Here is a 27,650-nt window from a genome sequence, read left to right on the forward strand (position 1 = left end):
TGATACAAAATTCAGCATTCACTGTTCCATCTCGTGAGTGATGATGTGAACGAATGCGATAGGTCGGAGTTCGGACCATTTAATTAGGGAGTTAATTTGTGGCCCGGCCGATAAATTCTGGCTTGGGCCTCGGTTTTGTGATTTAATGTTCAGCTGACACTCGTCGTGGTTGAACGTTACGGGCCATACGGCCCTACGGTGCTACGGGTCGTGATGGGTGGTGACTCGAGTGACTCGTGAGCCTGCTTCGTAACTACGCTGTCGTTCAAACCGCTTTTTTGGGACTGCCAAAGACACCCTCATCTTTTTGAACCAGAGACCCCGCGAAAAACCACATCAAGGTCCACAAGTAGGGGTAATCATGTAATAACAGTATGAAGACAACAAATACATGGACTGCACGAAGTAGGTCTCTCTTATAAAGAAGCAAAATCTCTCCAACTTGGCAACTTCCCTCCGCCATTTTAAAATCTCACTCCTTTCGAGATCTCTCTTTTCCTTCTCCTGAATAAAACACACTCCACTGAGAAAATAAAGCACAGAAGAGAAGAAGAGCGAGCGAGCACGAAAGTGGAAAGATCGGTGGAGAGAAGATGATGCAGAAGTTATGGGGTAGAGGCAGTTCGTCTGCCTCTAAGGACAATATCGATACTTCTCCTCAATCACTCCCTCATTCTCCTTCCACGACAGTGGTCGCAACGGGCCCGGCCAGGCCAGTTCGTCTCGTCTATTGCGATGAGAAAGGCAAATTCAGGATGGACCCTGAGGCTGTCGCTACGCTTCAGCTCGTCAAAGGGCCTATTGGGGTCGTCTCGGTTTGCGGTCGAGCTCGCCAGGGCAAGAGCTTCATTCTAAATCAGGTGTTGTCTTGGAGCTTTCTCTTGCGCTTTATGTTTTGTTCTCTAGGGGTTTTTCCTTTCGTGGGCCTTTAGAACTTTAATTGGCAAGTACAGAAGAAGCTTATTTTGATATGAGTTGGAAGTGTTTGGGTGTTGATATCACAGCCCTGTCTTTCGATGCCGTCTTCTATCGATAACCTAATAAACACTCAAACAGCAGATTACCCAATCCAAGAGAAAAGGCAAAATCAAAAAGAAATTGATACATGGTTTATGGTCTGTGTGCCCTACTCAGCTATTTCCAATTTCTTTCCTATTCTCATAATTTGTGGAACCGTTTGGTGGAATTAGAATTGGGAATTGGGTTCATCTTTTATGCGTTGTTTTGGTACTATTCTGAAATCCTGTTAGGCATTTATTCAATTTGGATTCCCCTTAGATGTCAAACGACTCAAACCTCGGACTGAAGTTAGTTCCATGTGATTGTTCTACCAACAACAGAATACTGCCTCTCTCTACTTCTCAATGCCGGTATTGCTTTTGAAACTTCTAAATGGTGTGCACTTCCTGGTGAATAGATGATGGCACTTTTAAATTTTGTACCCTGTAGAATACTTTTTGAAGAACTCTAGATACTCCAAAAATTTCCCAATTAGGATATTTTTTGCAATTTTTCCACCAATATAATAAAGTTCGTACTAATATGTAGAAATGGGAAATTTAATATTAGAGAAAAAAATGAAAAATGCGATGTTTTGGTCAATTTGAATTAGGCACTTCTTTTTCTAGTCACAAGTGCTAGAACAAAAATTGAACTATAACCTGTAGACATGGAGACAACTATAAGATCTCCTTTCATATGACGTGAGGCTATTTCATTTATTTTTTGAGAAAAGGTAAAGTATTGTATTGTGTATCAAAAAGGATCAAGATTAACAATCATCCCAAACCCCTGTACAATGAGAATCTGTACTAGGGGAGATCTCGAAGCCCAAAATAAAAAGAACCCATCCAATAAGAAATTACAAAAAACTGTCCAAAAGGAAGTCCCTATAAGAAAAAGAGCTTGTGTGTCACTATGTCTTGTTTTGAACAGAGAGTGCTTAGCCAACCACGAGTATAACATGCCCAATGTTGTTTTGAGAACTTCCTTTTTTGAGTTTTGACCCCCTTCAAAAATGCTGACGTTTCTTTAACACCAAACTACCCAGAAAACTGCTGTGGGAATAATGCTTCAGATCACTTTTCCAGCCCTACTTAAACCCTTGCCACCAAGCAAACATGAAACCTTTCATATCATCCAGAAAACACAATTCTATCCCAAATATTTCCAATATTTACCCCCAGAGTCATTGAACAAACTCACAGTGAATCAGAAGATGGTTTGTAGTTTCTGTACTTTTCTCTTGTATATTTTTTCCTGCACTGATGACCACACAAAGAAAGCCAACTTTGATGGTACACTCCTGAACCAGATCTTCTTGCCTGGGAACTCAGAGTCTTCCTCCCTTGTCAGGTTGTTGTAGAAAGATTTGTAAGAGAAAGCCCCTGAATTCTCAAAAATCCATTTCCCTTTATCCTCCAGAGTTCCATTTAATTGAGCATTATGTAAAGTCTGCAGCAAATTTATTAGAAAACTCACTTCCCAATTGTTCAGATTCCTCCTAAATTAGGGATTCCAAACACATCCCCCGTTCTGCCTAATCAAGTAGTCTGCCATCGTTGAATTCTTGTCTACAACAATTTCAAAGAGGTCAGTATATCTGTCTTTAAGGAGGCTATCTCCATACCATTGATCTTTCCAGAAAAGGACCCTTTGCCCGTTACCAATTTCGTACTTTATTCCCTTCATGAAAAGTGAATCAAAGACTATCCGACCTCTAGCGCTAGGGCCATACTTGGCTAAGATTAGCCTCCTCTAAAGGCTATCTGACTGATCATTGAACCTCCATAGCCATTTTCCTAGCAAGGCTATGTTGACTTCCTTTAATTATTTGATGCCTAGGCCCCCTTGATCCTTGGATTTGTGGACTGTCTTCCATTTAGCCAAATGACATTTATCTTCCTCCTTTTGCCCTCTCCACAAAAAATCCTTCATTTTCTTCTCCAAAAGTGTTGCTTTGTTCATTGGGATTGGCAACAAGGACATGTAGTAAACTCGCAAGGAAGAAAGTACACTTTTTATTAGAGTGACTTTACCTCCTTTTGACAGATACTTTGTCTTCCAAGAAGCTAGCCTCTTATCAACTTTTCAATGATGGAATCCCAAATAGCTTTTGGTCTGCAGTTGTCACCAAGTGGCAAACCAAGGAATTTTGAAAGGAGTTTCGCAATATTGCATCCCCATTTCATTGCCCACTCCAAATTTTCAACTGTCCCCACAGCTAATATCTCACTCTTGGATATATTGATGTTCAAACCAGTCACTACCTCCAACATGTCAAGATTGCTTTGACAACTTCTAGCTGTTCCCAAGTGACAACTTCTAGCTGTCAAGATTGCTTTGACAACTTCTAGCTGTTCAAACCAGTCACTACCTCCAACCATATTAACTTCACTTTTCCCGAATTAATAACCTTCCATCAGCCCTCCTGAACATGCTCTCTCCACCAATTTGGAAAGAGCTTCAGTCACACAGATAAACAGTAGGGGAGACAAAGGGTCCCCTTGTCTCAATCCTCTTGAACTCCAAAATATCCCACAAGAGGCCCTATTCACCAACACAGAGAAAGAAGGAGAAGAAACACAAACTTTTATGTTTTATCCAATTCCTCCACCTCTCCCCAAAGTTCGTTCTCTATAAGTTATCCCCTACAAGTGAGGCTACTTTTATCCAATTCATCCATGGTGAGGCTACTTTTATTTATCCCCTACAAGTTACTAAAATATCATGAAGGAAAACATTGTCAAAACATTTCACCAAAAAACAAAGAAAAAAAGAGAAAAAGTCCGCTGGCCTTATTTCTGCCCATACATTGCTTGCTTATTCTTTTGGGTGAAGAGTGAGTGAATGCTGGAGGGCAAATTAATATTGGATGAGTCTTTAGAACTCTGAATATGGTAAGTATGGTAAAGGGTTTTAACGGCTCATGCCTCTAGATAGTGGAACGCCTCGCGTCAAGCCTCTGCGCTTTAAAGCATTGGTATGAGGCTAAGCTTCTCTCTTATGTATTTTTGACTGAAAGTTGAAGCAGACTCCAATATGGTGGTTGGATGGATGCAAGACAGATGGCGGAGGTGAGGGCCCCTATTTTTTTTTTTTTCATTTGATAAGGGAAGCTAGATCTTAGCCTCTAGAATGAGCATCTTGTTTGGATAGGTAGGAAGATATTTTCTTACCCCCTCTTCATTTTTCTAATGAAAAATATTTTCTAAAAGATAAAAGCGTTTTCTTTATAGGGATTAAGAACTTAAGACCCTAACACGGATTTGTTTGGGCTTGCCTCCTCGTAGAATTAGGAATGAAACATATTTAACATCGTATTATCTATTTGAAATAGTGCAATTAGGAAAGAAATAAAGAAATTGAAAATTTGAGTGTTTGACATACTTGAATATGTTTTATATGTTATGTTTGATTTTATTGTTTGCATTTTCACTTTTGATATGTTTTATATGTTATGGTTATGTATTTTAATTTGAGCTAATAAGCTTTTAAAATATTACAATCTGCATTTTTAATTAATATTAGTTTTAACATTTTCTTCATTTATTTTGAGTTTTTACATTTTTTTGCAACTTTTTTGCATATTCTTTGATTTTTTTTAAATTTTTTGCCTTGCTTCAAAAAGGTATTTGCCTTGCACCTCTAGGCCCAAGCCCTGTATTTCTGGGCCAGGCTGAAAATGATCTCTTCTAGCCTTTGATCATATTCAAAAATCTTCTTAAGTCATGTTGACTAAGGGGTAAAGACCCCTATACTAGCTGCCGATACCCTGCTGCTCCCTCTTTTAACCATCAATCACTTACTGACTTGGTTGATTTTCATAGAGAACTACTAGTTAACCAATCTGAGTCCTATTGCTCTTATTACCATATAGAATTAACAACAGAGAGAGAAGGAAGAAGTAAGGAGGAAGGAAGGAGAAGAGAGAATGAGAGAGAGGTATAGAGAAGAGAAAAGAGACAACGAAGAGGTTGATCAAATAAGGTTGGCACAAACCCTTTCATATTTATCCTTGTGTGTTTAAAAAGAAGATTACAATTATACTCGTCATTACATAAAAATAAATAAAAAAGTAAGTATTCCTACAACCTAAAGCCTTAGTTCTTGCAAATAGTCTCTCAAATTGCAAACTTTCCACTTAAAAAGCATTACAATGCAGCTAATATTCAAATTTAATCCTGATAAAAAAATATTGAACTCTAATCCTAAAATGGAATGAGTTGCAACTAAAATAAAAAACCAACCACTAAATTTATATGGGGAAAAGTTTAGGTCTGGGGATTGGGGCACTATCCCACACCCCCACATGAACTTGTTTTGACTTGCTTCAAGGGGCTTTTAGGGATGTGAAGGGCTGATCTCCTAGGCTTAGGAATGCATTTTTAACATAATGCTTGAATTATTGAGTTGGGCTTTGTTGTGGCTTTCTTCCATTAATCCCTGGCCCAGACCCTGGGCCTGAAATACAAGGCTAGGTCCTGGGTAGGCACAGGCCTGGCCCAGTACTGGGCCTATGATTAAATGCCTTCAGATTTCAGCTTTTTGAAAATTTGGTATTTAAATACATGTATTTAGATTCTAATTACATGTGATTTAAATTTAGAAAAAGGTAAAATGATGAAAGGATGCTTTAATGTCTGATTTACATTTTGAAAATTTTTATTGTAAATTTTTAAATGTTTGAACTACCCATCATTACAAAAAGTTGATAAGACATTCAACTGTACTTCAATGCCTTAAATCAATGAATAGATTAAGGATTAAATATTTGGACAAGACATCATTTGCAATGGTGATACTATTAATATATTCTGAATTTCTAATTTAACTTTTGGCTCCAGGACAAGTATGGACATTATACTGTAATAAATATATAATATATTTATTACATGATAAATAATATATAATAATATAAACACACACATATGTTGCATGCATTGTGAGCCAAGCTGGGATCAAGGTGTTGTGCTAGGGACACCAAACCTAGGCCGCTGAAAATGTTCACAGATGACCTCCAGCTTGAAGCAATTTGGTACAATCCACATATGTTTGCTTTCACCTTCACATTTTTTACTTTGAATATGTTTTATATGTTATTTGAGCTAATAGGCTTTTATATTTTTGATTTTTTCAAATGCTCGTGCCTTGCATCGAAAGCACACACCTCACCTTGAGCCTTTTGCCTCAGGCACTAGAAGACCCTTGAGATTTTCTTATACCTTGCATTTTTAAAACACTGGGTCCTATTGCTATTGGCAATGCTGATATTGTAAAGACTCTGGATTTTGAAGGATTGGTTGTTGCGGAAAATTCGTGGATGATCAACACAGAACAAGTTGTGTATCTGCTTGAGTTAGGGTAGAAAAACCATCCCTACAATCTAGAGTTGAAGTCTCAGTCAAGCTATCCAAGCAGATGGACAATCCAAACAAGTAATAACTAATAATACATTTGACTGCTCGTTAGTGGGATTCAAGGGTTCAGACCCAACATGAGCCCAGTCGAAGTCAATGAAGTTCAGGTCTAGGTTGGACCGGTTGGTAAACTTGTGTTAAGCTGCTAATCAAAAACTCAGGTGAAAATTCTGATTGGGTTGGTTAGGTTTGGGTGTTCAGCTCATCAGTTGAATCTTGAACCCTGTTCAACTTGGTCTGATGTTCAAGATAGCTTAGACACCATTTCCTGCTGAGTTTTAAATTATGTCGCAAGCTTTGGCTTTCGAGCAGTCATTTTTTTCTTTTTTCTTTCTTGAAGTTTGTTTCATACATCCTATTTGTTCAGAAACAAGTTTCTCTATATGTACTTATTATGCTTAATCTAAATTGTTAAGTTCCACATTTTGTTGCATGCATGTTGGCTCCATCCCAGGACGCATTAATCATTAATGAGTTATTTATTCCTTATGATCAGCAAATGACACTAGATCTGGTTAATCACTATGTTTTCTGACTGATATGCATCACACTAATGGTTAAAGAAATGCAGCTTCACTAAAAATGGTCTATATTTTTGGATTATTTAATCAGTTACGGTAGCAGTGTTTCATTGTTGGATCTCCGAAATAGAGTATCTATGTAACTTATGTGTGTATGCTGTTTAAATATGCGGTAGCTTCTTGGGAGGAGTACTGGGTTTCAAGTTGCATCGACCCACCGACCATGCACCAAAGGGCTTTGGATGTGGAGCACACCTTTAAAGAGAACTGCACTTGATGGGACTGAATACAGTCTCCTACTTCTTGACAGTGAAGGAATTGATGCTTATGATCAAACGGTTAGTTCTGACTCTGTCTATTTTAAGGTCTTCATCTCTTAGAAATGCCCAAATATTTGACTTTAAATGACCACATGAAATATTATATCCAACATATTCATTATAGATTTGTTTTGTGATCTTGAGGCTCAAGCTATTCTAGTAATTAAATATTGTGATACACCAAATGGTATGTTTTATTTTGTTTTTAGTTTTTACACTCCGTGTTCTGATATCTAATTGTTTTCCTGTATTCCCAATTCTTCAACAGGGAACATACAGCACTCAGATATTCTCCTTGGCCATTCTCTTATCCAGCATGTTTATCTACAACCAGGTTCAGACTTCTTGTGCAAATTGATTGTTTTTGGCTGCTTTCTCCCTTACATGATTTGTTGCATTTGTTTCTACTTTTAAAGTAATATCTTTATTTTCTTATTTGGTTGATTTCTTGGTTCATCTACCTAGTCTGTTTCCCTTTCCTACTTCAGATGGGTGGTATTGATGAAGCTGCACTTGATCGTCTCTCTCTCGTGACTGAAATGACCAAACATATTCGTGTTAGAGCTTCTGGAGGAGGAAGGAGTACAGCATCTGAGCTTGGGCAGTTCTCGCCAATTTTTGTTTGGCTTCTGAGGGTGATCTAATCTTAATTTTGTTTTTAGAGATTTTATGTAAACATGGCATCCTTGTTACTACAAACTTCTGGTTTTCATCATTTGCTGCAATTGATCTCTCTGTAATGGTAAGTAAATTTTTGCATTCTCAAGGTAGCTGATGACATTGGTTTAACTTGTGACTTACAGGATTTTTATTTGGATTTAGTAGAGGATAATAGAAAAATAACACCACGTGATTACCTAGAGTTAGCCTTGAGGCCAATGCAAGGAGGTGGAAAAGATGTAGCTGCCAGGAATGAGGTATCATGTTCTCTGGTTTTATTTCATATGATTACAGTTGTGGATGAATTTTTACAAATGCATCCACATTTTATTTATCAAACTAAAAGAAAGAGTCCTAGATTGGGCTTTTGGTACCCCCATTAAACAATTGAGTTTTGCATATCATATGGTACAGACTGCGCTTAGGAAATTTAGGTCTGACTATGCCTTTTCTGCACTGTGCTTTGTTGCTTATGTCCAAATGGAAGTTCTAATTCTATTAAGTAATGATCAATAGATCCGAGAATCCATTCGTGCTCTTTTCCCAGATCGTGAGTGTTTCGCCCTTGTTCGGCCTTTGAACAATGAAAATGATCTCCAACGACTTGATCAGATCGCTGTGAGTGGTCTTTCTCATTGTATTTATTGAATAATTCTTTGCAAATGGGACTTCATGTTAACTAGCACTCTTTTTTATCTCTAAACTAAGGTATTGGCTTGCTGTATGCAGTTGGACAAATTACGGCCAGAATTTAGATCTGGCTTGGATGCATTGACTAGGTTTGTTTTTGAGAGAACCAGGCCCAAGCAAGTAGGTGCTACAATAATGACAGGCCCCATTCTAGCAGGTGTCACTCAATCTTTTCTAGATGCTCTCAATAATGGTGCAGTGCCTACAATATCTTCCTCATGGCAGGTCAGTAATGAGTTTCAAGATTTCTTGTTTTTCTTTCTCCTCCATTCACAATTTAGTTTGTCAAGATGCTCTTGTGATGCTCTGAAACTTACAGAGCTTTTCTGTTTTGCACTTGATGGTCCGATGGCATGGCCTCAACTTGCATTAGGCGACTTTTTTTTTCTTTTATTTTGGATTGACAATGGATGGTTCATTCAATGTTTGGAAGTTTGTTATTTGACAAATTGATCATCATGCATCGTTACCCTGTTAACTCCATCTTTGACCAATTCTTGTACCACTAGGTTAATAGATCATAGAATACTTCCATGTTTGTTTGGTTTTTTTATTCATTAGAAACATATAAACTACAGATTGTTTGTTTGGATTTTTGCTGCAATACTTGTTTGGACTTTGGATTCAATGTGCTCTTTTCTTATTTGCTTGTTTGCATTTTGATGTTTGCTTGGATTTGTTATACTATTGATTTGTTTCTTTGCTTATTTGTTTGTATCCTTGCTATATGAAAACTATTGATTTTAAATGTCTGAAGGAGCTGTTTGGTAAAGGCTGAAGTTGCTGAACCGAAGTACTGAACAACTTATTGATTTGTCTTTTAGTAGAGAAAGTGAGTAAATAATAAGATATTCAAGGACATGGTAATCTACTCAACTTCAGCTTCATCCATTAAGGAGCCCACAACCTCCTTAAAGGCTGAAGTTGTTGATTTTAAATGTTTGAAGGAGCTATTTGATAAAGGCTGAAGTTGCCGAACCGAAGTACTGAACAACTTATTGATTTGTCTTTTAGTGGAGAAAATGAGTAAATAGTAAGATATTCAAGGAAATGGTAATAAGGCTATGATCGAACTGAGCTCTAATTGAATAGTTCGGGCTCAAGTTCGATTCGAATCAAGTTCATTTTGATTCAGTCGACACATAAGTCAGTGAACATTGTCTTGAACCCTTTTAAGACTTCAAAATCTGAATTGATAAGTAAGGAAGAACTTGGAGATTTTATCCAATCAACACAAAAGAGCAACTGAGGTTTTCTATAACAAAAACAATGGCTAAATGGCTCCTTTTGCTGCCCCTTCTCCTTTTTTTTTTTTTTCTATAACAATAATGGCTCCATTCCTTCTCCTTTCTATTTTCTAAGTTTCTTTTTTTTTTGTTTCCTTTTTCTAGGATAACATTCTTCTTCTTCCTAGGACAAAAACAAGGACTCAGCTCCTATATTTTCTAGGTTATTTTTCTTTTCTTTTCATTAATTCATTCTTTATTTTCTTCTCATAAATATGTTTCTTTTCTACGTTTTTATATGAGATTTATACTTATTTCATGAGGATCATTGGCAACGCTATCAGTTAAAGGTAGCTACTGGTTGCTACGAAACCTAGAGAACAATTCTAGGATTTATGTTTTTTTTTTTTTTAATATTAAAAAACTTATTGCCTAGGCAACTGGGAGACAGGGTTCTACCTTGCACCTTGAAAACTATGTTGTGATTGTGTAGAAACCTAATTTATTAGATAAAAGGATTATTCAAGCATAGTATTTAAGGAACTCTTCTTTGCAGAGTGTTGAAGAAGCAGAATGTCGGAGAGCTTATGATTCAGCAAGTGAAGTTTACATGGCTGCTTTTGACCGTTCAAAGCCTCCTGAAGAGGTAAGTGCAACTTGTGTACAACTTGATATTATTTATTATGTTTATTTATTTTTAAGTTTTGGTATTGAAGGTTTCTCTAAGAGAAGCACATGAGGAGGCAGTTCAAAAATCAATTGCCACATTTAACGCTAGTGCTGTGGGGGCTGGTTCAGCAAGGCAAAAGTATGAAAAACTTCTTCAGAACTTCTTCAAGAGGGCTTTCGAGGTGATAATTAATTCTGTTTTAGGATATTAGTATAGGTACTCCAAGATCTTTAGTAACCAGATGGCTTCTTTTCCTACAAACTATGTATGCTAGAGGTTTCATAGAAACTTTGGGCTGCTAAAGTTTGGGTAATTTTAACTTTTTGTACAATATATTTTTTTGATCAGTTCTTTTTGTACAATATATTCACCTTTACTGTTCTATTCTCAGTGGTGTTAGAAAGTAGTTCATAAAAAACTTTATGTTAAAGTTGTATTCATGGAATCTGCTCATGAAACCCAGCTGAGGTTCAAATATTGTTTCCTAGTTTTTGGCGTATTTATTATTTTGGTTGTGCCTCAAGTCTTTCTTGGTCTTTGTAGTTGTTGCACTTATTGTGTGTGGAGACTCTATAACTTGATGTATCTTATTAGTATAGTCCTTGTTGTACATTACTTATACTTATTCTTCTTTTCTCTTTCAGCCCTATATGGGCATTATTGTAATTGTACATATCTTTTAATATATAAGAGACTCTTTGAGGTGGGGGTCATTCATAAGATTATTCTTGTTCTTCTCTCTATTCAGACAAGAGTGTTGACATTGTGAATATAATTTTCTTGTTCATGAATAGTTAGATATTATCCCATTATTTGCCAAAAGAGATGGCTGCAACCAAATAAGTTAAATAATATTTGATTGAAGCAAACAAAGGGCGATTACCCTATTATAGTCTCGGCTATCCAAGGTCTTAGGCACAAGGTTTAAAATGTCGATTGTCGGTGGAAATGTCGGTCATCCAAATATAGGAAACATGTTGGATATGTCAAAATATTGTAAAAATTATAGGCATGGTGGAAACATTGTAAAATATGCAAAAACATAGAATTGATATTTTATAAAATGATAAAAGAAGCATGGACACACCCTTTTAAATTATTATCTTGTTTGAAATCATAAAAACAAAGATAAGAAACTAAGGTTAAAGACAAAAGAATACGTGTTGAAGTTGTCCTATAAACCTTAAGATTCAAAGTTTCATGATAGAAAGAATTAAGGCAAAATTTGAACTCATAGAAAAAGTAAATGGTTATCTACTACAAAAGAAAAACTAACATTTAACTTCATGTTTCATGTTTAAAATGAATGTGAGCTAGATCGAAGTGGTAATCATCTAAGTTAGGCAGACATTGACATTGTTACTCCACATATCTATAATATTGTCTCTAACTTATGTTATATTACTATCTCTTCTACTCTCCACATATTGCCGGTAGTTTTCACTAGGGAATATGTCAATTCCAATAAAATTACATGTTGCTACTCATGGAAATAGAGATAGAAATATGTCATCGAAGCTATCTCTTGTACTCTACATCAAGATTTAAAAAACCAACCCGGAATTGGAACTCTTCTGGCCACTGGTTTCCGGGATGACGGTTTGACTGTACGGTTAAATGGACAGCCTGTTCCAACTAAAAAATAAAAAAAATTAAAATAAAAACAGACAAAAACCGTTGAATGGGTTGAACAGGTTGACGGTTCGACCACCTGGGTTAGTGGGTTCTTAACCAATTCAATAGTTTTTGGCCAAGGACTGGGTTTGAGGTAAAATGGAACTGGTTGCCTACATGGTTCCTAGGCCGAATGTTCCAACCGTCTAGGTCAATGGCAGTTTGAGAACACTGCTCCACATAGTGTTGGTAGTGTTCATTGGGAAATATGTTGATTTCTGTAAAATTTCATGTCAGTAACCATGGAAATGGAAATATGTTGTGGAAATATTAGGGAAATTAGGGACATTTTAAACCATGCTTGGGTGGGGTAGACTTGGATATGGAACTAACCTTGGCCTATATTTACACAACTTGACTGCTCTCAGATTCAAACCCATGTTCTCATGCTTTTCAGCTTGAGATTTACCGTTGCACCAAGCAATGGCCCATGTCACTTGAAGCAAACCAGCATATGAAATTTGAAAACATTGAGTTGTAGATGGTATCTTTACAAATTTAATCTTCATAAAGTATTCTTTTTAATTAACACTTGGTGGTGCTATAAAATTGGCTATAATACTTAAAAGTATTCTAATTTCACATTTGCTTGCATTTTCCATTACCTAGGTTTCTGAGTTCTGGCAATAGGTGATCCATCAAAACTTTAGTGGACTTATATCTTTTTTTTTTGCAGTCCAGCCCTGCCATTAGGTGTTATATTAAATAAGGATTAACTTGTGCATTAGTGCACATGGTAGCATGGCACATAGCATACTATCTGGATTCCTTAACCTGGAGCATTTATGTTGGACAGAATTTTGAAAGGATCTCTAACCTGAAAATCGATCTTGTAAAGAGTTGCATTGCATGTGTCAATTTGGAAGAGAGGCTTATAGAGTCTTTAGCAGCTTGTCTAGAATGCTCTACTACCTCTTGGCCGTTAACCTACTTAAGGTTTTTTCCCAGGAGCTAACCTTAAAGAGAGTGGATTTTGGAACCCGATTTTGGAAAAGACTGAAAAGAGATTGGATGCTTGTTAAGAGAATTATTTCTCTTTGGGAGGTAGAATTGTTTTGATAAGAGCTACCCTTGCTAATTTTCTAGTTTATTTTCCTTTCCATCTTTAGAATCCCTCCTAGGGAAGCAAAGAAGCTAGACTAAGTCATGAGGGAATTTTTTGTGGGAGCTGGGGGAAAGTAAAAAAGATCATTTAATCAAATGGGAGATGTTTGTGTAAGAGTAATGAGGAGGGTGGTTTGGGATTAGGTAATGTGGTCCACAAGAATGCAGCTTTGTTAGGAAAGTGGTTATGGAGATGCTCTCTAGACAGGGACAGTTTGTGTCATGAGGTGGTGGCAATCCATGGCTTGCTTCCTCAATTTCTAAGGTTTTGCAGGTATGATGTTTGTTCTAGAAACTTTATTTATTTTTGGGAGGATATTTGTGTTGGTAACTTTGCTCTTAGGGATGTCTTCCCCACTTTGTACTTTGTTTGCTTGTATAAAATAGACGTCTCAAAGTTCCTCACTTCTCCTGTTACTCCTTTGGGGCTGAATTGGGACTTTGGTTTTCGTCAATGTTCAGAGAACCAGACAGCACATAAAACTAAGAAGGGGAGAGGTTCATGGGTTAGGGGTTCAATCGTGGTGAAATTAGAGGTTGAATCGTGATAATGTGGCATATACATATATGTACCACGAGAAATAAATACTATAAATAATATATTATACAAATTATGTCAAACTTTAATGTGGTGGATTGATGGCCAAATTTTTACTTTTTAAAGTATAATTGACCAAGGTTCAAACCTCCCAACTGACATTTTCTTTGATATACATATGCATTAATGCAATTTGTACATTAAAGAATTCATAAATGAACACAAATAAGGAAGTGGATTAATGATAACGAGATAGTATACATAGAAAAAGGTCATGGGTTCGAATCTTGCCATTTACATTTTAAAAATTTCATGCATTTGAGACTTGGTTGATTTTTGGAAACTGGAACTGGTTCACTAGTTTTCTGGTCGAATCAGCCAGTCAGCCGGTTTTGAACAATTTTCTACTTATTCTAGTTTCTAGGGTGTGACCAAACAACATATAGGCTGGAGTCATGGTTAATCGATTTGACTAGCTGGTCCAGTTTGGGTTCTATACACTGGTTTCTATGCACCGGTTGGCAATATCTACTTGGATCCCTTTTCTTGAGATAAATGGGTTTGGTCTCCTCATCCAAAGGGCTCTTTTTCGTGTGCTTCCTTCTTCAAGTCCCTTTGAATCCTCATACCTTCAATTGTTCCCCTTCAAGGAAGTTTTGTGTGGGCCTGTCCCCCTAAGTTAATGCATTTTGTTGGGAAGTGTTCTTTGGAAAGTTAAACACCTTGGATAATTGCAAATATGAAGATCCCTCTGTGTTTATCCCTTACTGGTGTATTCTTTGCAAATCTGATGGTGAGGATGTTTATCATTTATTTATTTTCTTTCCTATTGTTGCAGAATTATGGGATTGGTGTTTCTCTATGTTTGGGTGCAGGTGGAATATTCTCTCAGAGATAAGTTACTTATTTGACCCGTCTACCTTTGTGTGGGTCAAAAGAAGAGGAAAGATAATGTGGAGGTGTACAAGAGCTGCATTGATTTGGTCTATTTGGAAACAGAGATATGCAAGAATATTTGGGAATAGAGAAATGCAAGACCCGTCTACCTTTGTGTGTGTTGACTAGGGTAATACATTGGTTAAAAACCTTTGATTGCTTTCATCAGTTTTTTTAATGATATCTGGAGAAACTGGGTTGTTGTGGCCAATAGCATCTCCAAGAAAGATAGAACAAACTTAACTTGGACACCACCTTTGGAAACTTTTTTGAAGTTGAATTTTGATGGCGGTAGTCAAGGCAACCTAGGCCTCTTTGGAATATGAGGGTTGTTTGGAGAGAAAAATGGTATTATGTTGACATTTTTCTTGGGACTGGTAGGGGAAGGAGATTCTACAAGGGCTGAATTGCTTGTTGCACCACAAGGAATTCAGATTGCAAATCAGCTAAGTATATAAAATTTAATGATTGAAGGGGATTCTAAGGGGATGGTAGGGTGGCTGCATGATCTGGACTGTGCTATAGAGATGAAATTTAGAAATCAAGTGGTATACAAGAAGTATGAATCTAGAGTACAGTGGGTCAGGAGATCACCAAATACTATGGCCGATTGGTTAGCAAACAAAGGACAAATAGGGTTATGTTGTAATTGGTTTCCTTATTTAGTTAGTTTTTTTTTTTTTTACTTTATTATGGGAGAGATCGCAACTCATGCCTCTCCAAGGGTTGCTTGTATTAATTTATTCTTTTGATAATTTTAATGAACTAATCATTTATCAAAAAAAAAAGAAAAGATTATGGTGGACAGACTAAGCATACAATAATCTTTTGATTGGTAAAAAGTGTATGGTGATAAGAAGGCCAACTAAGTGCCATTCTGCTCAGTTGTGCATCCTCTGTAAATGCAATGGTGAAATTGTTTCCCATATCTTTTATTCTGCCCTTTTGTGCTTTGTACTTGGGAGCATCTTTGTTTTCTCTTTGGTTGCAGGTAGACTCCTTAGGAGGTGGTGGGCCTCTTTGATCGAAACTTCATGAGACAGCCGATAAAAGAGCAAGATTGCTGAGGAGAACGGTTAGGGTTGCCATGTTATGGACTGTATGCGAAGAAAGAAATGGGAGGGTCTTTAATGAAAAGAGGACAGAGGTGGAAATCATAGAAACAGTAAAATTAAAAGCTGCTCACTGTGTGTAAGCTTTGGAAGACTTCCAAGTATTCTCACTGAATAACATTTTGAAAACTTGGAAGGAAGTGGCTTTATCAGCCCAAGGAAAGGAAAGAAGTTTTATGGATTGGAGATCCCTAGCTACCTACTTTGTGAAGCTTAATTTTGATGGAAGTTTCCTTGGTAACCAGGGTGTGGCTGGGTTTGGAGGTGTCTTCAGAGACTCAGAAGGAAAGGTGCTAACTTTGTTTTCAGGACCTCTAGAAATCAGTGATGCACTGGTGGTAGAACTATTTGGACTTTAACATGGACTAACATTTGCCAAGCGTTTTGGATTCCTTAATTTGGAAGTGGAAGGGGATGTTCAGATGGTCATTTCTTGGACAAGATGTAGCACCCAAATCCGTTGGATCTGTAGGCATGCAATTTAGGAGATTGAGAGCTTTGCAAGGGAGTTAAGTGCTACCTTTAAATGGGTGAGAAGAATAGCAAATTGGATGGTGCATACTCTATCTAAACAAGGGACTGTGAGGCATCAAAATTTTGGGAAAAACTGTAAAGTTGTGATTGGGGGATAGAACCTTCCCACCCTTTTGTAATCTTCTTAATCAGCTCTAATAAAATATTCTCTTATTGATAAAAAAATATGTGGTGATAAGGAATTATAGTTGAATACCCTGGTGTTTTGTTTCAAGGTGATGCCTAGGTGACAAGGTGCCCATGGAGGAATGCCCTTGCTTAAGCACCTAGCTATTTTGTACAAGTGAAAGATGGTCGCTAGTTGCTATGGAACCTAGGAATTACCCTAGGATTCATGATTTTTGTTTAAAAGAAAAAAGTCCATTGCCTAGGCGGCTAGGTGACAAGGTGCTCCCTGTTGGGCTGGGCTTGTGTGTTAGTGTTGGTACTTGGGCCACTACAATGGTCCTTCTACCTTATGGTAATCCTGTCTCTATTTTCTCAAGTTTTTAATTTTTAAATTCTAATAGCTTTTTTTAGATTATAACATCTTTTCGATTATTACTTGTTTATATTGTATTTGATAGAAATGTATGAGAGACTTCTAATAGCTATCTATTTAATGTATAAGAAATAGTTATTTCTAAGTAAGGACCACTTCTAATTCTTTGCTAAATGATTTTTCATTTTTGAAAAAAAGATAATACATGTATCTGTTATATGATAAAAGCAGGAGAGAGTACATGAGAGGATGCACATTGATGCTAAAATATGGACAAAGCAACAAGTGACTCCTCTTATTACAAAAAAGCTATATGGAAATTGAACTGTCATTATACAAAAAATACACCTCCTAAACCCAGGTTGGTTAGAGCATTGAGTATTTTTCCTTGGCATATCATTTTTTGGTAATAAATAAAAAAGAACAATTTTATTAAGAAGAAAGCATAGCCTCCCAAACCACCCACCCACCAAAGTCCTTTGAACACAAACTCTTTCCCTGATTAGACCATCAATAAACAGAAAACCTCACCACTTAAAAAGCTCCAAACCCACACAAAACACTCAACACTCATCCTACACCCAAAACTCAGACACAACAGTTCCAACAACCACCTTAAATCAAATCTCTACGTCAGATTTATCAACAACCGATATATTCTTCCTCTTCAACTCCAAGAAAGCTTTTCTTGTAAACTCTTCCCCTCCCAACAAGAAAAGTCCTAATGTTTTGCTCACTTGAACTTACATTTCGACAATCTTTTCCAGGCCAAAGCTTTTCTATATCATTCTCACTTGGTCTAAAACCACCTCATCATTTTCCTCTTGCTCCTTAGAACTTTTCTTCGATTTGGGAATAGTTTTATGTTATAGGCATATCATGCCCGAACTTTGGCACTTAATGAGACTAACAACAAAGTGCTAATTGGACTTGCCTATATTTGTGAAGTCGCCTCCATTATTGTGAACTAACCAACCCTGGCCATAGTTGTCTTGTCAATAGGGGTGAGCAAAAAGAACCGAAAACCGAACCGACCTAAACCGAACCGAAATTTCGGTTAAAAAACTAGTCAGTTCGGTTTCGGTTCAATATTTTAAAAAAACCGAAGGTACTGGTTCGGTTTCGGTTAACCAAAATATAAAAACAACGGTTAACTGAACCAACCGGTATACATATATTTATATATTTTATGTATATATTATATATTTTATATTTTCTAAACATTATAAATTAATAAATATGCATTATATATAAATATATATATTTATAATATATAATATATTATTTACTATTTAAAATATAATAATATATTTGTCCAATATTTTATTATATATTTATATATTTTTCTATAGTAACTTTTGTAAATAATAAAAAAACTAAAAAAATGATGAACTGAACCAACGGTTAACCGATCGGCTTTGGTTCAGTTTCGGTTATCGATTTGGTTAAGAACCGGGTTCACAAATTAGTCCACGGTTCGGTAAAGCACCCCTAGTTGTCAAGGTGTTGCCTAGGTGATAAGGTGCCTGTTATGATCCATTTGTCCCATGTTGGTAGTATGGGATGCTAATGTAAGGTATCCCACATCGGTAGTATGGGATGCTGTTGTGGGGTATATATGTGCTTAGGTTCCCTCCCTCTAACAACTAGCTTTTGTGGAGACTCTGTGACGATGCATCTTATTAGTATAGTCCCTGTTGTATATTACTTATGTATCTTATTCTTTTTTCTCTTTCAGCCCTATATGGGCATTCTTGTAATTGTACATATCTTTTAATATATAAGAGACTCTTTGAGGTGGGGGTCAATTCATTCTTGACACATCTAAAATTATTCTTATTATTTTCTCTATTCAACTGAGAGTGTTGACATGGTATCAAAGCAGGTTGTTCTCTGATCTATCCTCTCTCTTTTGAACCTCACTAGAAGCAGTAATCTTGTCGTATCAGGGCTGTTTTGATCAACCCTTTTCTATTAAGTCTTCTCTGTGCAACCAGCAGAAGAGATTTTATTAGATCTCTCTTGGGAGACTTTGGTTCGAGGCCAAACTTCAGATTTGGTGTCGCCTAGACCTGATCTATTCTCCCTACAAACAACATGATTCGGTGAAGTTTTTGGAGTTCTGGTCTTCTTCTTGGGGTGGCAATACTGTACAATTTCCTTTTTTGGACTGCAACAACTTTGGATTTGTGGCCTTCTTGGGGCGGCAATACTCTCCAGATTGAAGAGTTCTCTCAAGCTCTTTTTAACCTTACACTTAGCTTCTGGTTTGGAATCTTCTAAATGCCCTCTCGATCAGCACAAGATACTTCTCTGTTCTTGGAAAAGTTGCTTGATATGTTGTTAAACCACAGTTTTCTCTCAATCAGCTAAATCAATCAACTTATAACACTAGATTTTGGTGTAATCCTAGGGTTTTCTTGCTTCCCATTCCTTTATTTTAGATTTCAGAAGTGATGTTTGAGAGATTTTAGATCCATAGTGATGTCTGGACTGCTTATACATAGTGATGTCTGGACTGCTTTTGTCTCTTCTCGGCTTGGATACAAATATTTTGTCTCGTTCATTGATGATTGTACTAGGTACACATGGATATACTTTCTTTGCCACAAGTTTGAGGTGTTCCCAACATTTAAGCATTCCATGCTATGGTGTAGGTTTGGTTTTGATCACACGTGCACATTTTCCGTTCGAATTTAGGGGGAGAATACACTGATGGAGATTTTTTATCCTATTTGAAGAATCATGGAATACAAGTGCAACGAAGTTGTCCAGATACTCCTTAGCAGAATGGTGTGTCCGAGCGCAAGAATGGACATATCGTTAGTGTTGTGAGGACATTATTATAGGAGTCTCATGCTCCACCTTCTTTTTGGGGAGAGGCAGCCAGTACAACTGTGTTTTTGATCAACTATATTCCTTCCTCTGTTCTTGGTAATATGTCTCCTTTTCAGAAGTTGTTTGGTCATTTCCTAGACTTATCACTCTATTCGTCGCATTCCTATATCACGTAATGTTGTTTTCCTTGAGCACAATTCCTTTTTTGTCGGAATTACTAGATTGTATGCACTATTTGTTAATATTTTGCCAAACTTTAATTCACAAGATGCTCCGCCTCTTGCTGAGAATGTTCTTCTCGTCTTCTCTCGCAAGCGATTACGTGCTCCAGCCCCTGTGCCTACAACTCTCCTTCCTCTTGGTTCATATCATCTTACCATTGCTCCTCAAAGTGATACATCTATTTTCAGATACTTATGTTCATCTATGTTGTTCTACTCGTATACCTAGACCTCCTGACTGCTATGGTTTTCCTTTAAACCATAGCTCTTGGTCTGTTGCCCTATCTTGCACAAATATTCCTCACTCCTACTAGGAAGCTAGTGTTTCAAAAGCGCAAGGTGCAAAAAAAGCACAAGGGCCAATTTGCGTCTAAGGCATAAGGCGCAAAATTACAAAAAATGCTAAAAAATAAAAAAGTCAGAAAATAAAAAAATGCAAAAAATTCAAAAAAATATTAAACATAATGTTAATAAAAAATATAAGTTTAAATTTAAAAATAAATGTTTTAAAAACTTTTATCTAAAATTAAAATACATAAACATAACATGTAAAGCATATTCAAATGAAAATTTAAAAATAAAAGCATTTTCAAGCATGTGAAACCCATAATCTCTTTTTTTTCCCCCTTAAATTGCATGGTTTCAAGTATCAAATGTGATGTAAAACAGATTGCATTCTTGATTCTATGAGTTTCCTTTGTATCACGCCCCTCGAGGCATGCCCGAACAAGTGTATGTTAGGGTCTGAAATTCTTATTTCTCGCATAAAAAATAATGATTGTATAACTTTCATCGTCTTTTAAGAAGATATTTTATTGCAATGAATGAATGAACAACATTAGCAAATAAGGGGGTTCTCGAAGGGAGGTCAAGGGTCCGGGGGCGGAGCCCCCGACCCACCGGTTAGACTCAAAAAACAACAAAAAGCGCAAAATTTTAAAAAGGCGCATGCCTGGACTGAGGCGCAAGGCACATCGGGCGCACCAGGTGTGCACCTTTTGAAAGGGGTGCACCTAGGACCTGGGCGCGACACATACTCTAAAATGCGCCCCGCCTGTGCACCTAGGCACACCTTTTAAATCACTAAGGAAGCCAGTAGTAGCCCTCATTAGAAGGATTCCATGGATGTAGAGATTCATGCTTTACATGAGAATGACACTTGGGACCTTGTACTTGCTCCTCCAGATGCCTCCATTGTTGGGAGTTGTTGGTTTACAACATTAAGCTAAAATCTGATGAATTACCATGCTTAGTTGCCTAGGGATACAGTCAAGAGTACGTTATCGACTATGAAGAAACCTTTGCTCTTGTTGCAAAGATCACCACAATCCGTGTTCTTTTAGCATTGTTTGCCACTCAATCTTGGACCATATGCCAATTTGATGTGAAGAATGCCTTTTTTCATGGTCATTTGAAGGAGACGGTCTACATGAAGCCTCCTCCTGGATACTGTAGTGATTCTTCCTTAGTATGTCGCCCCAAAAAATCTCTATATTGTCTAAAACAAGCTCCCTGGGCATTGTTTGAACGCTTTTGAGATGTTGTAGTTGTTGCTGGATATATAGTCAAAGTTCTTCTGCTCACTTTCTCTTTGTTAGGCGATGGCTCAAGGTTTTACCATTCTCTTGCTGTATGTTGATGACATGTTGTTGACTGGGAAGTGGGAATGATGCTAAGGGTATTCGTGAATTGAAATGTTACGATCTATTTGTCCCACGTTGGTAGTATGGGATGCTAATGTAAGGTATCCCACATCGGTAGTATGGGATGCTGTTGTGGGGTATATATGTGCTTGGGTTCCCTCCCTCTAACAACTAGCTTTTAGGGGTGAGTTCTCCTAGGGCACATAACAGTGCCCTTGGAAGGTTGCCTCACCTAAGTTCCTAGCTTTCTGGACAATAGCCTTCATATTGTTCTAAGATTATAATAATAAAATAGGCTTTGTGACGCTAAATTACCCTTTTTTGTGGGTTTATTAACATGCAAGGGTATGCTGTCTTGAACCCTTGAAGACTTCAAAATCTGAACCAATAATTTAGGGAGAGCTTAAAATTTTATCTAATCAATACATACTTCTTCCACCCTATAGCCTTCTTATTTTTCTTATTTTTTTTCTTTTTCTTATGAATATGTTGTTTTTTTTATATTTTAATTTGATGTTTATACTCTTCTGATGAAGATTATTGATAATTACTAGTGAGTGATGGTTGGTGACTGCTATGGAGCCTAGAGAATTACCCCAGGATTTATGGTTTTTTTTTAAACCATTGCCTAGGCTACATCTAGTTAGGCACCTAAGTACCTAGGCAACAAGGCACTCCCTGTTGCCTAGCCTCACCTTGGCACCTTGGAAACTTTGCTCCTAGGACCACTTTTGCTTTATCTCACCCTCCATTTTTATTTGGTTTGTCTACCTTTTTAGAAGAGAAAAATAAAAGAGATCAAATAGAAAATTTACCTTCCTGGTTCATCATAACTTTTCTCTCTATTTTGGTTTCTCTTATCAGTCAAAGTAAGGAAAGTCACTTTCTTTTAGATACTTTTTTCCTTTCTTCCATTTTCTTTGCAACCAAACATATTGTTGGGAATTCACATTGGAAGCTTTTTATGGATAAACAATCAATTTGTATTTGAAGACCCATACCCATATATTGTTTGTGGTTGATGGATGTGTGAAGGTTTTCTGCTCAAAATGAACAGATATCATCTCTTTTATTTTTCTTTTGTTGAATTTATCAACCGCTTGTGCAATTTTAACTGTTTGACTTCCCAATAAATGGGTTAGTAGTACTGTGGTTTCAGTTGTCTTCCCAATAATGGAACATAGTCTGAATTACATTTCTCTATACTGATATTTTCAGATCATTAAGCTAAATAAACACCCTTACTTATATCTAGTTCTTAATACATATTGGACTTATGGTGCTATTGATATGGACTGGTAATTGATACAGGACTACAAGAGGAATGCTTATATGGAGGCAGATTTAAGATGTTCAGACACCATACAAGGCATGGAAAAGAAGTTACGAGCAGCTTGCCATGCTCCTGGTGCTAAAATTGATGATGTTCTCAAGGTTGTCAATTTCATTATCAGATTATTCTTGTTCCTTGTTTTTGCTACTAGGAGGAGTTCTCTGAAATAAATCCATTAGTTTTAAGTTTCTACTTTGTAAGTTTTGAGTTTTATAATGCTTATCATCTTTATGATAATCCTTCTCTCTCTATCTATCATAGTTTACATCCTCAGAATTTAATCAGCTTGTTATATGAAGATACTTATTAATTTTACAAGCTCTATTTACCAAGAAAATGATAATAATAATAATAACTTTACAGGCTAGTAGGATATTTACTTGATTGATGATCACATTGACAACACCTAAAACCATTTAAATCTACTATTTTGTGGCAAGAAACCAAAATTGTCCATGTCTGATTCCACAGTTAGGTCTCCTCATGGAGTAGATCGTAACTAGTGTGGTGCCATCAAAATTCCCAGCTCCTTTAGCCTTTCTGTTATGAGTTCGACAATCCCCAATCACTATTATCCTTTAAATAAAGGTAGTCAGTAATCTGGTGTTTTCTAACACTTGTCTGGTAGAGACTGTGATCAGTCCTACTCTAGGTGAGAATTCAACAAGAAAAACAGACAATAGAAGAGGAAGAAGTCGAAGAGAAAAAGAATTCAGAAAAGAGTGTGGGTTGACTTACACATTGCCGCCCCACTTAGCTATTTATATTTAAGATTTAAAAATAGCAAACTTACAATATTGCCCCTACTAACATAACTTATCAGCAACTAAAGAAAAAACAGAAACAACCAACTTTCTGACACTACTAACATGACAGCTAACAAGTAGAATGCTAACAGCATCATAAATAAAGCTATTATTGCCCTACAACTCTACACTAACCTTCAAAATCAGACTCTAAGCATCATCAACTATGATCATGGTGTGGATGGAAAAATGATCCCCAAGTTGATATATAAGTGGTAATATTGCCCAGTCGTATGTTGTCCATGGATTACTCATCTTCCAGCTGTACATTTCATGAAGCAAGCTGAAGAAATTTTGTAGTGTACTCATCCATGAGCCTGTTGCCCTGTTTCAAGCCTGGGAACTTCTATGAAAAGGATTTTTCTTTTAGTGATTAGTGATAACAAATATTATTTTTTTTCATGATGGCCATCATTTCTTCTTTTTAGGTATCCGTCAACATATTGAAATATAAACCATCCAGGGTGCATCTGGAAGTTATTACTAGAAGCTTCAACAGAAATATTGGCCATTGAACCAATGTTGTAAGACACAGGCCATCAAACTGGAAAGACCACCAGGTCATGTGTCAAGCAGTCTAATCATTTGGTTGACCCAAGGACCTGTGATGTCATATATAAGTATTATTTTTAACAAGTTTGAGATATAGTTACCTTGTGGGCTTGGTTTCTAGGTAAACTGTTCTCGGTGATTTTTGGTATTACATAGAACATTACAGCGGGCTCATGGGGTGGGGACAGAAGGGTGCATGTGAGGTCCACGGACCTTACCATGAGAGCCTGTGGGTATGTGGGTTTGATACTGTGCCTCATCTTTTAGAGGGATGCCAAGTGCCGTCCGAACTACTGGATCACTGGCCTGAATCAGTTATTTGGAAATGCTCTTTTGCACCATTGTGATTCTGGAAATTCCTCATTCTCAATGATTATTTATATTTTGTATGATGTACTGTAACTGATCAGCAGCATGTTGCTTATTTGACATGGCCATAAATATTCCCTGCAGGTTCTTGAGGGCCTTCTATCTGAGTATCAAGCATCATCTCACGGTCCAGGAAAGTGGCAGAAGCTTGCAGTCTTCTTACAGCAAAGGTTTGTCTTATTGTCCAATGTAATTTTTAAAGTTTACATTTTAACTTTCATCTAATGTTGTCAAACTTCCCAGTCTGGAAGGGCCAATCCTTGACCTTGCCAAGAAGCTTCTTGATCAAATTGAGTCAGAGAAGAGTAATCTCATGTTGAAAAACCGCTCTATCGAGGACAAGTTGGGCTTACTTAAGAAGCAGCTGGAAGCAAGTGAAAAGTATAAAACTGAATATCTGAAACGTTATGAAGATGCTATCAATGACAAGAAGAAGATTTCTGATGAATATATGAGCCGTATTACTGCCTTGCAGAGCAAATGCAGCTCCTTGGAAGAGAGGTGTTCAAGCTTATCAAAAAATCTTGATTCTGCAACACAAGATTCCTTGGAATGGAAAAGAAAATACGAACAGATATTTTCAAAGCAGAAAGCTGAGGAGGACCAATCAAGTGCAGAAATAGCAATTCTCAAATCCAGAACCAGTGCTGCTGAAGCAAGGCTGGCTGCTGCTCGTGAACAAGCGCAGTCTGCACAAGAAGAGGCAGAGGAATGGAAACGGAAGTATGATGTTGCTGTAAGAGAAACCAAGGCTGCTTTGGAGAAGGCGGCTGCTGTGCAAGAGCGAACAAATAAGCAGACACAACTAAGGGAAGATACTTTGAGGGAGGAATTTTCTGCAACTTTGGCTGAAAGGGTTAATCTCTATTTCACTCCCCCTCAATTTCATCCACTCTCCTTTTTTACTTTGCAAGTACTGATAATAACTTTTATTCTTAATAAATAACAGGAACAGGAGATTAAAGGCAAGATAACTGAGCTTGAACAGGCTGAGCAGCGTATCACTACTTTGAGTTTGGAGTTGAAAGTAAGTTTCTATGAGGGTTCAAAGATTACCACACAGTACCAGATTGAGTCTTCTTGTGTCTATTTATGCAGCTTTCCGTCTATAAAAGTAGCTATTGCAAAAGATGTTAACATATTATTTGAGATGTATCATTGCATTGCCATACTCTTTTATAATGGTGATGCTATACATGGAAAATATAGTCATCTACCCAGACTACGTGATTTTATAAAAGCATCTTATTATCAAGGCATCATTTTACAAAGATAGTGGTTCCTTGCAACAAAGAAAACTATCTTCATGTTTCTGCTTGAATTTCTTGCTTGTGTGCCTCTCCTGCATGTGTTTATGCATCTTTGATGGTTGATTCCAATGATGACGTAATGATATTTTATAATCTATTTGCAGGCTGCTGAGGCAAAAGTAAAGAGCTATGACTCGGAAATGTTGGCACTGAAACGTGAAATAAAAGAGTTAGCTGAGAAATTGGATGCTGTTAAAGCCACAGCTCAGTCATTTGAGAGAGAAGCTAGGATAATGGAGCAAGAGAAGACTCATCTGGAGCAGAAATACCTATCTGAGTTTAAGAGGTTCGAGGAAGTCCAGGAAAGATATAAAATTGCTGAAAAGGAAGCTAAGAGAGCAACTGATTTGGCTGATATAGCACGAGCAGAAGCTGTCACTGCTCAAAGGGAAAAAAGTGAAGTCCAGCGGGTTGCAATGGAGCGATTGGCCCAAATTGAGAGAGCTGAAAGGAACATCGAGAACCTGGAGAGACAGAAGGCTGACCTAGCAGATGAAGTAGAGAGATTTCGTGCCTCTGAAATGGATGCCTTGTCTAAAGTGGCACTACTGGAGGCCAGGGTTGAAGAGAGGGAGAAAGAGATTGAGTCATTATTGAAATCAAACAATGAACAAAGGGCTAGCACAGTTCAAGTTCTTGAAGGCCTTCTTGCAACTGAACGAGCAGCCCGAGCAGAGGCAAACAACAGGGCAGAAAGCCTATCTGTACAACTACAAACCACTCAAGGAAAATTGGATCTACTCCAGCAGGAATTGACTTCAGTTCGTCTGAATGAAACAGCATTGGATAGTAAACTAAAAACTGCTTCACATGGGAAACGTTCAAGGCTTGATGACCATGATGGGGGTTTGGAATCTGTCCAAGATATGGACGTTGATGACAAGATAATCAGAGGAAGAAAGAGATCCAAAAGTACAAGCAGCCCTTTGAAGTATGCCCAATCAGAAGATGGAGGTTCAGTTTTCAAGGTCGGTGATGATAACAATCACAGTCAGCATACAGAGTCAGAGGACTATACTAAGTTCACCGTGCTGAAACTGAAGCAAGAGCTCACAAAACATGGTTTTGGTGCAGAGTTGCTTCAGTTGAGGAGTCCCAACAAGAAGGACATCCTCACTCTATATGAGAAACACGTACTCAAGAAATAGTCTCTCTGGTATATGACTTGTATAGAGGACTGTAATTTATGTAGGTATTACTTAGATCAACTCACCACACTTGCAGAGTGCAATTCCTCAAGGAGGGTTCATTCCCTTGAAATGCCATCCGCTTTATGAGCTGAGAAACATCTCTATAATGTAATTAACTGGTACCTCGTGCTGCATTTGAGTGCCAATTACAGCAACATTTTGGGAGACGGGGGTTGCCGGGACGGTTTTTCATTTTTTTCTTCCCTCTATTTTTCGTTCAAGTTCTGCTTGTGTGTGGTTCCCTAGACAGGAATTTTTCTTTACTATGACTTGGGCTTCCTCTTACCATAGAATATATTACAGGGTGTTACACTTGGTATTGTAAAAAGGCAAGTGGACTTCACGAGTGTCTTCTGATTTCCATTTTACTTTTGTTTCTTTCTGCATGTTTTTGTTTTGAGTGGTTGGTTATTTGTTTTTGATTGGGCTACTGACTACTCTGTTCTCTGTTGTATTGTACAATTGTAGATGGATTAATGGATTGATTTACGTTTGCCTTCGTA

The 27,650-nt window shown here is 37.2% G+C and overlaps 1 protein-coding gene across 1 annotated transcript; it reads left to right on the forward strand.

Moving 5' to 3' along the window:
* Window positions 1–421: 421 nt before the first annotated feature.
* LOC148877656 (uncharacterized) lies at window positions 422–27,650 on the forward strand. The gene is made up of 14 exons (XM_088942271.1): window positions 422–860; window positions 7,117–7,278; window positions 7,529–7,594; window positions 7,749–7,895; window positions 8,064–8,177; window positions 8,437–8,538; window positions 8,650–8,835; window positions 10,393–10,482; window positions 10,553–10,687; window positions 22,899–23,021; window positions 24,732–24,817; window positions 24,891–25,503; window positions 25,597–25,674; window positions 26,062–27,650. Exons 1-14 carry the CDS (start codon window positions 594–596, stop codon window positions 27,103–27,105), a joined length of 3,213 nt encoding a protein of 1,070 aa, XP_088798397.1. The 5' UTR covers window positions 422–593; the 3' UTR covers window positions 27,106–27,650.

This window comes from Nelumbo lutea, chromosome 1, assembly GCF_056320005.1.
Source record: "Nelumbo lutea isolate HS-2025 chromosome 1, American lotus-T2T, whole genome shotgun sequence".
In the NCBI taxonomy this organism is placed as follows: Eukaryota; Viridiplantae; Streptophyta; class Magnoliopsida; order Proteales; family Nelumbonaceae; genus Nelumbo; species Nelumbo lutea.

Excerpts from the sequence above, each read along its gene's own strand:
- LOC148877656 (XM_088942271.1), top strand. The coding sequence starts at position 594 with ATGATGCAGAAGTTATGGGGTAGAGGCAGTTCGTCTGCCTCTAAGGAC. Across the intron at positions 7,595-7,748 it reads GCATGTTTATCTACAACCAG|ATGGGTGGTATTGATGAAGC; the intron begins GTTCAGACTTCT and ends TTCCTACTTCAG. Across the intron at positions 7,896-8,063 it reads TTTTTGTTTGGCTTCTGAGG|GATTTTTATTTGGATTTAGT; the intron begins GTGATCTAATCT and ends TGTGACTTACAG.